The sequence below is a fragment of the Hydractinia symbiolongicarpus genome, chromosome 13 (genome assembly GCF_029227915.1).
Source record: "Hydractinia symbiolongicarpus strain clone_291-10 chromosome 13, HSymV2.1, whole genome shotgun sequence".
NCBI classification, from domain to species: domain Eukaryota; kingdom Metazoa; phylum Cnidaria; class Hydrozoa; order Anthoathecata; family Hydractiniidae; genus Hydractinia; species Hydractinia symbiolongicarpus.
In genome coordinates this window covers 15,977,296-15,991,359 of record NC_079887.1, presented here as the reverse complement: position 1 = coordinate 15,991,359, position 14,064 = coordinate 15,977,296, and the positions used below count along the sequence as shown (strand labels likewise).

Below are 14,064 nucleotides of genomic sequence, written 5' to 3'. Positions count from 1 at the left end.
TTGAACTCCTTCGTAGAGAGAGTTGAAAAGAAATTAGAAAAATTACTGAAAATCCACGAAGTTCTTCGTTTTTTCTTTTCTGACCATTTTAATTATTCATAAAGGGAAAGATATATCGCATTGGTTTCAACGGATAAATATCAAAGGCAAAGCGTGCACGCAACATCAGAATTATCTAATATTGACAGTAATTTTTATTTTTAAATTTTTCCCTTTCCAAAGAAGAAATTTTCAAATAATTGCACCACTATATGTTTTTTTTTTAAAAAAAATCCCATAAATATTTACAAAGAAGAGACCAAAGTTATCCATGGAAGCAGGGAATGGGTCAATAATGCAAAGGCGTATATGTATATGCATAATGCATATCGGTGGGGTCCAAGTGTTGTTTCGGTAAACACGCGTTTTTGTGAAAGACCTTATCGCTTTGTAAATTACGATCAAAAGAGAAAGTGGCGGGGGAAAATCCAGATCATTGAATTTTTTGTGTACGCCTTTTAATTGGAACCGATTGTCACAGGCAAAAAATCCCTGAGGATGAAGTTGTTCTGAAATTTTGAAAGGAACAATTATTTTGTCTGTGTACAAGGTGGAAAAACAATAAAATTAAAAATTTAACATTTTGATGTACCTTTTTAGTTTTTTTGTATAGTATAATCGCGTTTGCTTTCACGTCTACTACCTTAATCTCGTTCACAGAGCTTTTTTTTCGCGCCAGTTGAAAAGTTTCTACTACATTATGTAAATCATGACTATGTGCAAATTCACACATTTTCTACAAGAAGTTAGTGCTGTTATTTCGATCAAATAATGAACGTGCTTTCAATTTTCTAAAATTGTACCAAAGACCCAAAATAACATGCAAAAGAGGTTTTAACAGCTTTCTCAAATTTCTCGTTTTTCAAAAGAAGAAGGAGAGCAAATGGAAATATAGGCTTTGAATTGGATTTATTCATCAGAACTTTACTATTTTATTGTCTACGGGAAACAAAAAAATATTGAATTTTGTTTTTGCTTTGCCGGCTAGAAATTGATTCTATTGTCATGGACCATATTGCTCTTTCTTCGTTCAAAAAAAGAAAAAAATCGTTTTTCACCAGAGCACACACCGCAAGAAATTGTTTGAAAACGACTTTACTACAAAATATCTCGATCGTATTCAGGAAATGCTATACGTCGATTTCTTCCCCAAAGCTTCTCGCACTCCTGGCACTAGCCATATGTCACAAAACAAAACAGGAGCTCTGGAAAAGAGATTGACTATACACCAATTGTGCTGTGAATCTTCCTGTTGTTGCATGGCAACAACTAATTTGTAAACATATTGTCGAAAACAAGCTATGAGAAGGAACCAAAAAAGCTTATGTGAACAAAGAAAGCACAACAAAACAATGTTAGAATATTCAAGTTATTAGAATTGCGTTATGCACCTGCCAGTAACATACTTACAATTTATTTATTTATTTATTTATTTATTTATTTATTTATTTATTTATTTATTTATTTATATCTCGACACAACTTCATATTACAAGAAAAAGTAAATTTTCAATAAAGATCCATAACTACAAGTGGATAGAGAAAAACCTCTCAGTTAGTTAAAAATATTTTACTAAGAAATGTGGTTTTTAAACTTTGTTGAAAAATGTCACAAAACCTAGCAGTATCGTATGCTTTCAAAATGGCGGCATAATGATACATGTTTTTTTATAAGAAGAACGTCCAAATGATGTGCTTCTTTTCTTTGTTTTTAGTTGCTTGTGTTTATCATGCGGAAACTTAAAATCCTAAAAAGATTCATGTATATTAGTAAAAAAGGAAAAACTGTTTTTGGAAATAATCTTTGCTACACTTCACATTATTTTGGTAATCTATTAAGGAATTGGGTGATTGCGTTTCATCAAAGTATATAACATTGATTTTATAAAATAAAATGATTTTTATTTTTTGAATGACTAAATTTTGTTTGAGATCACATGCACTAAGGATTGACAAAGAAGTACCTCCAGAATGCATGTTTAAACCTTAATAGAAAAGTTAGCGTAAGATAAAATACGTCGAGTGTAAGATTTTGCTAAAGAGTTATAAGAGGAAGAAAGAACTTAAACTGGGCGAAGAGGGAGTGAAAAACTGAAATGAACGTAAATATATCGTCCTCGGGTCTCTTCTACGCCTATGATATTCTGATAAGCTGTTTTACTTGATGAATCTATCTAAATGATCTGACATTATTAGAATTATGCTTGGACAATAATCACGTTACAGTATGGTTACAGTGCAAAGGAAGTTAGTGACAAATATAGGACTGAAGTTTGTTTAGTCGCAGTTCTTATAAAAAATACAGAACACGCCAGCCACACATATGAGCGAAAATAAAACTCTAGAAATAAGATTGACAACATAGTATATTGTTTTAGCTTTGAAAATTGGTTAACACATGGAGCCATAAAAGAAGACTCCATAACGAAATAATTATTCTTTTGTTGATATAGTCTTGATACAGTCGACAGCGCAACCAAAAAGGGATGTATAATTTTGAAGTCTACTTGTTTCAACCAAAATATCAACGTGTCGTACACATTAAATTAACGCTTTCCTTGAAAAATTCTCAACAAAGTGTTGAGTCATTCATTAGATTAAAGTTAGTTAAGGTTTTGCACTCTACGGACAGTGTGACACATATTTGATGTTTTTAGAAAGGTGAAATTAAAAATAACCCGGTGTAAACGCACCTTAAACAAAGGAATGTCCGATAAAACCTTTCATAATAGGATAATTTAACGTAATAATCAGAAAGATTAATCAAAATAATGTCATCATTTTTAGGTAATAATGTACATTCAGTTCCGGCCAATGCGCTGTAAATTTAAATTAACAAGCGCATTGAATTATAACATTGACATTAATATCGGGGTGATAACTTTGATGGTAAACAAAAAACGAAGCGATGGAAAAGTTTAAGAAAATGAAATACTTCAAAAACCTATACTAACATTCTAAACGGAAATGTTAATAGTTAATAATCAAATATTTTACGGTTTGTGTCATTTCACATTTGGGCTATACTTTGACGTCAGTCAATATTTGCTGGTGACGCCCTCTATGAACAGTTAGTATAGGCTTCGTAAAGTTGGATTTCCACGAACAAAATAATTCGACGGAAATATATTGTGCTTTTTATTTTATACTTAGAGCGACTTTATATCTTTTCCACAGCCAATGAAATTTGTAAACAAACAACTCATTTAATTTTTGGCATCTTTCGGTTTCTAACAGTTTTTGTTAATGGGAATATAGATTCTCTGTAGCAGAGATTATTTTGTTTACTCTTAAATAAAAACCTACAGGGAAACTTTGCAGATGCCTAAATACAGCGGGCACTTATCTCAGGAACGGTTGAGATCATGCTCAAACTTTCATAAGCTCTATATATGTAAACAAGGAGGTTTAAACCTCCTTGATGTAATGGACACTTATAGCGGACACCTCTTTAGGGCAGACGCAATTTCAAGATTCCAATTTACATTACCCCTTAGAACTGAGCCCTTTAAAGCGGACACGCACTAAAAAGAGGTTATATTTGTCTATATTTTCCCTTAACAACACCATATTTGCATTTTCGTTTAAGAATTATTCGACTTTTGTTATTGTTTTAGCCTGTTTATGGGTTTTCCAGGCAATACAAATAAAAACCTCACAGGGATATCTTGCATCTGTTTTACTTTTCGTTTTTAAGTCTCTTTCTTCCGCCAAACGTGGTGTCTTGACGCAGTTTGCCCAAGCGTAAGTTTTGAAACAAAATAAGCCAATTAGTGAAAACCTTGAAAAGTAGTTTCCTATAGCGGACACTTTTTAAGTTCCGAGAGTGCCTGCTATAGGAAGGTTTTGCTGGACTATAGTTGGATCAGATTACCATATGGAGATAGGAATAACTTACATCTTATATACACAGGTAATCGAGTCAAATAATTGAGCCTGAACATAACACTAATATAAAAATTAAAAAATATAAACTAAAAAATTTAAAATAAAATTAGACTCCTTTACAGTCTTTTTTGATGGTTTTCTCTTTGATATGAAGCTGACTTACCATGACATCGAGAAAGAAAAAAAGGCTTTTAAAACGATGTTGAATGTTGGCCCTCATATCAAAAAGGGAAAACATACCCATTAAATAAGGGATCGCTTCAGTACCTGCATATTTGTAAAATTTGAAAATGCAGTTCAACTGTTTATAACGGACATTTTCTCATGTACCATGTACGATCAAACCCTTAAAAAATAACCTTTATATAGTGGATACCTGTACATAGCGGACGCTTTTTTTTAAAAGCGGTATGTTTTCCTGAAAGTTTGTGCCATAAATTTTGCGATTTTCTTGCTGCCTGCGAAACTATCTGTCATGAAAGAAGATAAGATCGCTGATTGAGTGATTCTGCTTGTGTAGGCTCAGCCTCTTTCCCAGGGCATTTTGCCTTTTTGATTGATTTAGATAGCAGTAAAATTTTAGCCGCTCCTTAATAACGACGCAGGGACCATGGTGGGGAGCAATGTTACAGTTGAAGAGGTCTAAAAATCAATACCCTAGGATGACTCATAAGTTACAAGAGAACATCCTAAAATATTGGTCTCTTTATAACAATATGCAAAAGTTAACAAAGGTAAATATTTGTTCGAGTGATTGAACGTCCTTTCTGTTATTATTTTTCACTATCGTTTTCTCGTATTTAAAGTTCCTCGTTTTTGTTTACAAAACATCCTTTCTTTTTTCTGTGAAAATCAAACTCGCTCTCATACCTTTGAAAATTTTATTTTATCACTGGCCAGCAAATTCATAAATTTCTTATAAATTGCACTGCGGCTGATCGACTTCACGAGAAAGTATATCTATCACCTCTGCTCGTTGATTTTTTGCAAAAACTATATTTCATAAATTGTGTATCTTCATTTTCCCGCCAAACCACCCGTCGTATCCGTTTTATCTTGATGAAAATAATTTAGTGGTTAGGATATATTCCTAAAAAATGGAAATTTAATTTTTAGGTGTATTAATTTCTGCGCCTAACAAACATTACCGTTTTTTGTCAAATTTTTGCGCTGACACGCAAACATTAGTAACAAAGAAAATTATTACAAATACAGGTTTTTAATTTCGCATTTAAGATACACAATTCCCCCTTCCATCTGTTAAATTGGACAATGTCTTCAGACATTTCGCCGTAGAATAAACAAAACAAGCTCCAGCATGATGAGGATGTAAATAAACTTGATGCCACAGGGTGTTATGAAAAACATACCTGCGCAAGGAAGGGCGTATCACAGATTACGTGAATGCCAATGAGATGATTGAATCCTCCGACGTGGGGTGCAAGAAGCAAACTTATTATCTTACAAGAAAACAACATACGAAAAAGTGGGACCTGGGATCCAGGGACCCTAGACGGTGGGACCCGGTACCCGAGACACAGAGAAAATTTTGGAATTTAAGATATTTTAATGAATGTGAATAAAAAAATAATCAAAAGTCACTAACACAAGGTAAAAAGAAAAAAGTGTCTGTTGTATCAGTCGACGAAACATTGAAAGTGTAAAAATAGATTGATTTATCTTTTTTGAACGTTTTATATTTCATTTCAGAAGCTTAAATCTGGTCTCTTTTAATGCGCTTCTAAAGTCTGGCGCCCACGTCCCTATTATAGTGACTTCTAGTTTTTTGTTATGCTTCAAAGCATAACCTGTGAATTACCCTGTGAACCGGGTCCCAGGTCCCACCCTCTAAATGTCCCTGGATCCCGGGTCTCACTTTTTCCGTATGCCTAAGAAAACACGTAGCAATTGGACGAGAATATGTCATACTATTTGCATATATCATACGAAGGAGGAGTATACGCCGAATTAAGCCTTTACAGAAATAATATATACTCTTTTATGCAATATTTGACTGTTGAAATGAAAATAAATGTAGCGTATTTAGAAATATGTGTTCTATTCTGGAGGTTAAGTCTCCATTGAATAGTTTCACTACTAGATAAAAAATGCGAGACAGTGTAAAGGTGACAGCACAGTTTGGGGAAGATAAATCCATAAATATATTTGGCTCTAAATATGGACAAGTTGTCATCACGGCAACACTTTTAGGACACTCCTTTACGTCATACCGGACAACGTGCACGGAATATTTATTTAACAATTACTCTAAAGAGGAGAATAAGATTATTTCATCAATTTTCTTCACGAAAATATCAGCGGAAAGCTGTCTTTCATCCAAGTAAATTATGCAGGTCTATAACCTCGTTCCGAGCGTTCTTTGTCTCTTTTTTACACCGGAACAGAGTGACAAACACTCTGGTTATAAAAAAGAGACGACAAGCGCTTAAAACGGGTTGGCAGGACGGAATATAAAAGCATTTTTAAACCGTAATAAGACCTAAAAGCAATCTCAAAAGAAACAAAATTAGTATCATTTTCAAATCAGTTTTAGTGGGTCAAGAGATTTTACGATGTGCAAAAAGGAGCTAACGATAAAATATACAATATCAAGGTTAAAGCAACGTCCCTTAAGAGAGTGAAAGGTCAAGAAAAACAGACAAATGATTAAAGTAAAAACGTTTGAACACAACTACACCATATCTTTCAAAGCAGAAATTGTTTTCTAGACAATGAAAGCACAAAAAGAGACTAGAAAGACGACCACTAATGCAGCAGTCGATAGTATGTGTTTTTTCCATCCTACAATGCTCACCAATCTTACAAGAATTACCATATCCCTCCTCAATAAACTGATTTAGATCATGGCGGAATTAAAGAAAGTATTAAAATGATAACATTGATAAATAATTTTCCAATCAATGCCCTAAACACGTCACTTTTTCTTAACAAAAAAGGAAGTTAGAAATGTCATAAAACAGTGTTAGAGCGAACTAGGAAAAACATTAGCAAGTACAAGGGATGTCATAAAGCTACGAGGTAGCCAGTGTTTTGTGGCGCGTGGCCTAGTGATTATGGAGTTCGCGTCGTAATAACAAGATCCGAGGTTCGGTCCACAGCGCGGGCAAGTTTAGCAAGTGCCTTTGCCACAGCTACGGGTCAAACCATGCCATATGAGGGAAATTGGGTAGGTAATGCCAGTGTATACTTAATGTATACATTCTAAACACAGGACCCACATTGATAACAGTGTTTCCAAAACTGAAGTGCATGAGTACTTCCAACAAAGATAAATTCACATCACAAAAGAGAGAGCACGGAAGCGTGTAGCTTTTTCAAGGAATTATCCCTTCACGACATTGACTGAAAACTATGGATCGTTTATTAGATAATAAACATACAGGTAACGAGTTCCATGGGACCTTGAAGTAAATTCCAAACTATGCTGACAAGATATCGTTTCCATTTGTTAACCTTTGAAATTGCCTGTGTCTGCTTTGTGCGAGATAAAAAATGACGAATTAGAATCCTTCTTTTTTAAGTCTTAGAACGACGATAAACTAAGACTTCAAAAGGACGTTCTTATCCGGATGTCTTAGGATTGTTACAAAAGAATTATCTCTTAGACGATGTAAAAAAGTCATTTTAAAGATGTTCTCTTGCAATACGACTTACGGATATACTTGAAAAGGACGTCCATGAGCGGTCCTAAAAATGACAACCTGAAGACTAGTTCATAAAAAAGACCTCTGCGCGCCCTTTTAATCATCCGTCCTGTCATCACCAAAAAAGCCCTTCTCAGGACGTCCGATTTTAAGCCCGGAAATCCACACTAATATAAAACCAAGTAGCTAAGGATGTTCCTGAATGGACTTCGTCCATTGGAAAGTTTTTCGTGCTTATGGGTAACGTAATGGCGGATCATAAGAAGGTAAGCGGAAATTTGCTAGCACCGATTCCGTACTTAATATAGTGTCTGAAAGATCAAAGACAAAATGGAATAGTTACGAGTGATGCCGAAAACACCTTTAAAAATACATATGGATGGCGTTAAGTCGGTCTCGACATTAGTGGAGAATGAGTGACAACGAACGACACTTTTTTTCAAAAAAGCAATGAGGTTAGGAATTCCTGAAAAATAAGAACAACGTAAAAACTAAAATTTTACTGATATTCCACGTTTTTCTTAAAGATAAACGTACAAAAACATGGGGAATAACCTTAAAAATAAGAACACAACAGGCCGAAACCAAATTTCCCGGTTCTTTATAAAAAATTGTACTCGTTTAAAAAGCTGATATTTTTTTGTCAAGCACAATATCGGTACCATGAGATTATTTTGTTCAGGATAAAGTTATTTTTAAAATATGACTATGTGCCAAAATTTAAATAGTTCTTTGTTCTTTTAAATACCCAACCTTAACCCTAGGGCTCTTCTTATTATTTATTTTATAAATATATTTTTTTTCGACAAGGTATTCATTTCTTGCGATACAGTAAAACTAACGCAACATTTTAACGAGATGTGTTCGAGTTGGGAAACATTAGAAATCTTTAAGTTTATAAAAAAATTGTAATTGGCTGATACCTGCTTAAATAAAACATCCTTGAATCCAATGCACAAAACCTACAATGACAGTTAAGTAAGAAAAATGTTCGTCATTTTTACAGTAAGAATGATTTTGCAAACACGTATTTTATACGTACTTTTACTTTAGACATGTTACAAAAGTTACTTAAAAAGTTCTAAAAATGATATAAAAGTTGCTTATCAATTATGCTAATTTAAATATAGTAGCTTATAACAAATTTGTGGAACGGAGATGGTGTAGTGGTAGCGCATTCGGTTTGTCATCATTTTCGGGTTCGAGTTCAGCGCACTGTAAGTGTAGTGTTGCCAACCCATTTGGTGCCATCTACTGACTGGCAATTGGCTTGTGTGGCAGGCAAGCATGTTAGAGCAATGCTATATGTATCTCTGGCGGTAATGCAACATAGTTACAGTCAAATGGGAGGAAGAGCCAGCCGTTTGGGCGGAATCTACAAGGCAAATAAAACTTCCCGTTACACTACTTACTTACTCACAAACGGGAAAGAAAGCTAAATTAACTTGATGCACTATAATAAGAGGATTGAGTTGATTTACATCGAATAAGAAAATCTCATTCCAAGAACCTGCTTTCACTTTTTTGATATCTGAGACATTATCAAAAAACGAAAAGTTCTGTGAACCAGGTTTTAACTTAGAGGGAACAGGATATTTTTGGATTGTCATCAATAACTGATAATTATTTTACTCACGCCCAACCTTGTGCCCATTTCTTCTTTACATCAGGACGATAGAAGGAAACTAAAGTCTCAAGAATGAGGTACACTGGACTTTTTTTAATTTCAGATTTTGGGATATTTTGTGGAATTAAAAAACAAGTATAAAGTTGCGAGAAAAGAATAACAACAGAAATCGCATATCGTTTCTCTCATATTATTTTTTTTACACTTTTTGAATTTGAGAAAATAAACCATCGCAAAAATTATAATCCACAAAAAATCAACTTTTTTGAATTGCGAAGGTGGCGCAGTCAATTCTATGCTACAAATCCTGAAATGTTTGCTAAGATAAAATATTACAATAATATTTCCTTCACAGTGGATATTGGTCATTGCTGGTAGCTTGTCTTAAGTGGGTGGCGAAACATGTTATTTTTAATGAAGATGGAAACCATTTGTTAAATCCACTTTTTTTATTAACAGTCAATATGGGGGCTGAACAGTGGATATTGGTCATTGCTGGTAGCTCGTCTTAAGTGGGTGGTCAAATATGTTATTTTTAATGAAGGCGGCAATTTCCCGAAATCACATATCAAATTGACGTTTTTATAAAAATAGAAAATGTGGGGGCAGAATAGTGATAGAATTAATAATGAATTGTTTTGAGGAAAAATATAAGAAATATATAATTAACAAAAGGAAAAAAATAGAGGAAAATGTCGCATCTGGCACGACTACCTAATGTCTAAAATAGGCTTTTAAAATCAAACATAGAAACTAATTTTTTTAATTCAAAATTCAAAATTTATGTATACAAAACAGTGGTCGGTAATAAAACTTTAAGGGAGAAGAAATAAAATGATTAGACAACAATACATGGAAAAACCCGAAAATAATAAAAATATGATATCTGCAATTGTAGCATTTATTGGGGAGGATGAAAAGAATGAAAAAGAACAACAACAACTTATATTGTGCTTTCATAAATAATATATTATATTTCTTTTACACGTCCCACAATGAAAAATTTCGCTCTTTTCTTTTTTTCTTTTTCTTCCTTCGTCTTTTTCTTTTCTTTTTTATGTTTTGGGAAATATTAATTTATCAATTATTGATCATAGAAGTTTTTTATCGGGAATAAAAAAAAATCGCTGTAACAGATGGTTTCGCAGATAGCAAAAAAACTGGCAAAAATTATACGAAGAACCAAGGCTATGTTTTTGGTTTTATGGTATTTTGTCAAAGTAAGCCACTAATTACATTTAGCAAATGAATAATACCATCACCGCAACTTAAAACCTTGTTTCCACGATGATTATTTTAACAGAAATAAATTGTCGCCAACATGAAGAATGGCTGGCTATATTTACCTGCGTGTTATCACTTATTGCTATAGTTACATCCGTACCAATGAATGGAACCGTCCTGGTCACGGTGGCAAAGAACAAGAAATTTCATACTAATTTCCACAGCATCATTTTTAGCATTACATTAGCAGATTTTCTCATTGGAGTTATCATATGTCCTCTTTCGGTTGATTTACACATAAACGAAGCGAAAAACAACCCAACATCTGATTTAAAAACCCAGGTATTCCGATTCGGGTTAATAGCGCTTGGTACGGCATCTATATTGAGTGTGACAGTGCTAAGTATTGATCGCATTATATCTTTAAAATTTACACAAAGATATCGTGAAATGAAGAAGCGTTATTTCTTCATCAGTTTGATAGCTGTTTGGGTATTTACCTTGTTGTTATCTCCAGCATATTTATTTTTAAGTTTTACCTTGTACCTGGTTATATTCTCCATAAGTATAGTGTTGATTACCGCCATTATAATGATTATAACGTACATGTTCTATAAAGTCAACTTGCGAAGATCATTTAACAGAACCTACTCCACAGACGAGAATATACAGAATAACGAATCTTGCTATTCCAAACAAGACTCGATTACCTCAGCTAACACTAATGCAAACAATAGTAAAAACATATCTCTTGTAAGAAAGATAAGTGGACTTACTATGTTAAAAAATAAAAAGATGAGCCGAGTTTCACTTACGTGTGTGAATCAGGCAAAGTTGGAGGAGCATCAAATTTATCAAATCGAAAAGCGCGCCACAAATACATTCTTTTATATGACGTTAGCGTTTTTGATATGCTACATGCCTGTTGTCGGACTTAGCATTTATTTACATTTGTGCAAACAGTGTTCCTGTCTGGCTACGCAAGTTATTACGGAGATAATAATCATATTTATTATGGCTAGCGCTGTCTTTAAAACATTTATTTTTTTGGTGCGACTAACAGCTCTCCGAAAAGCATGCGTTAACTTGTTCATATCCGAAAAAGAATTAGAACGGCGATGGAAATCTGAAAGCGCTCCGCGATGGAGATCGGTGACAGTTCCTCAAATTGGTCGAAAACAAGGATCGAGGAAGAAATTACTGAGGAGAGCAAAAACGCATGATGAGGATGATGAAGGAGAAAATGGAGAAACTGTTGTATAAATGGACACGACCGTAGCTCCTCGAAAAATTTTAAAGATGGACGCATGCATTTTATGACAGAGGTTGGAGATTTGCTTTCATGAGAAAGGTAGGAACACAAAGTATATTTAGTGGTGCTACTTCGTTGTTGTATTTACGTTGCTTGGCAACTTGTATGCTTTCGGTAAAATATATAAGAATTGAAAGAGAATTTACAAAAAAAAATTAATGAAAATAACATCAATTGTCTTCTATTTTCTGGCACACCTTTTGTTCATCGAATGATGCTTGACTAACTTTGTAGTGACATCATGATGATAAATTCGTGTTGGTTCAGTCAACTATTATCCGTTGGACAATATAACGGTGGCCTTAAATGACGCCGATATTTCAAAGATTGCTTGCATATACCTGAGATTTTATTTAATATTTTTACGTTATGATGCACCCATATTTGGGCATAGTTTTGCACGCCGTGTACTACAAAAGGCGATAGAAAATCGCAAGTTGGCCGAATCCAAATCGATTCGTTACAGTATATATACGGTAAAATGCGAATGTTTTCGACGGGTTTTATGTTCAACGAATGCATTAATATACCAAAGTTTGCGTCTTCATTTGGAATCAGTTTGATATGTTTGCTAGCATTAACAAGCCGTGGTATAACCGCTCCCGAAAATAAATACCCTCCTCCGGATGCATACGGGGGTAGTAAAAAGTGTGGATAATCTTTCTCTGAAACGTAAAATTTACTAGTTGTGTCTCGATTAGCCGGCATGAACCACTGTATTCGTCCCGTGTATAGATTCACTGGATTGAAATTATTAGTCAAATATTGTATTATGTTTTTCACATTAACGTAACAATCGTCGTCCGTTTTTAACATGTACATTGGAAGACAATTATTAGAAGCCCACTTCAATGCATAAACCGTCTTTCGTGACAATCCCCGGTAAGAATCCGTAAAATTTGTTATAAGCACATCTTTGTAAGCTTTTGACTCTTCTAATAAGACCTTGTTTACACCATGTATTCCACTACGTCCAATCACAAAAACAGTTTGGAACGCTCTGTTTACATGATGCTTGCTTTTATTTATCTCGATAGTGTTAAAGGCGTTATATTCAGCGCCCCAACTGTAACGTATTGCAAGGCGTTTCTTGACGTTTAAAGGCGCCGAATGAACTTGAATTAAAAGGTACGGTCTATTAGCGCAAGATGGCTTAACGCCGTTTAAATTTAACGGCCTGCTGCTCGGAGTATGAAAAGCATCTGTAAGTCTTGGCTTGTAGTAATTGTTATATATTCGATAAAACTCTCGCACGTTCTGCTCATAAATATCTTCCAGTTGCTTCAAATGCTTATCCATGCTGTCTAAGTTGATAAGCGTTCTTTTGATGTTGTAAAATTTCGTTTTAATTTTCAAGAACGAATTTCCATTTGATAAAGAAAGAAAAGTGATGAGTCCCTTTAACAAGTAGATGGTTAAAAGAATGGAAAATATAATTTTAAACCAACATCTATTCATTTTACTTTTACCAATCTCGAAATTCATGACAAATCAAAAATGGTGAAAAGTATCACATACTTACTAAAAATATTATACTCACTATGTGCCGCCATATTGTATATATGTTCTCCACCGCAGATTGAGCCATGTTAACGCATCGTGCGAAATTAACTAATAAAACGAACGAGAGCCGCTTCAAAACGATCAACCGTGACATATCATGCAGAATTACATTTTCGGTCTACTGCCACAATATGCACACAAGTTAATCTTAATGCTGTTTAAAAACAAGCAAAATAAATCTTGTTCTCAGATCTCAACCGCGTTCCCAGATCTAAACCTTGTTCCACTTTTCGCAAGAAACTTTTTTCGCGACAATTTATTTACAAAGTTATAAAATTCGTGAAAATTAATTCCCTTAACCCTATTAGCTTATGGGGATTCTTTTGTTTTTTAAATCGGTTTTCCATGTCATTGAAACGATCTGATTATTTGTGACTTTGCCTTAAATCCTTCCAACCATAAAAACCAAAGATATATGTACATTTGAACGCAGATAAGAAAATGATTTTTTTCTTTTCAAATCTGTCAAATTTCATTGTATTTCATTGAGTTTCATTGTATGAGTGTCATGCGACAACTTTACAGAGCTGGAGATATTTAGGGAAGGGGGCATAATACTCCGTCCCTCCTTATTTACGAGGATAAAAAAAACTCGTCCCATAGGGTTTTTCTACGCCTGTGATATCCTGATAAGCCGTCCCATCTGACTATTATAGGCGTAGAAAACCGCGGGGAACTAGGTTGGGATTTTATGGTTCGCATGCTATTTATGTTGATTTTTCAACATCTTCTCATCGCAAGCGAAAT

At 34.1% G+C, this 14,064-nt stretch overlaps 2 protein-coding genes across 2 annotated transcripts; one reads left to right on the top strand and one right to left on the bottom strand.

Moving 5' to 3' along the window:
* Window positions 1-9,980: 9,980 nt before the first annotated feature.
* Window positions 9,981-11,806, top strand: LOC130624006 (5-hydroxytryptamine receptor 1D-like). The gene has a single exon (XM_057439563.1). It carries the CDS (start codon window positions 10,506-10,508, stop codon window positions 11,703-11,705), a length of 1,200 nt encoding a protein of 399 aa, XP_057295546.1. The 5' UTR covers window positions 9,981-10,505; the 3' UTR covers window positions 11,706-11,806.
* Window positions 11,807-11,811: 5 nt separating this feature from the next.
* On the bottom strand, window positions 11,812-13,609 carry LOC130624004 (beta-1,3-galactosyltransferase 1-like). Its single transcript, XM_057439562.1, has one exon. It carries the CDS (start codon window positions 13,237-13,239, stop codon window positions 12,022-12,024), a length of 1,218 nt encoding a protein of 405 aa, XP_057295545.1. The 5' UTR covers window positions 13,240-13,609; the 3' UTR covers window positions 11,812-12,021.
* Between the last annotated feature and the right edge of the window lie 455 nt (window positions 13,610-14,064).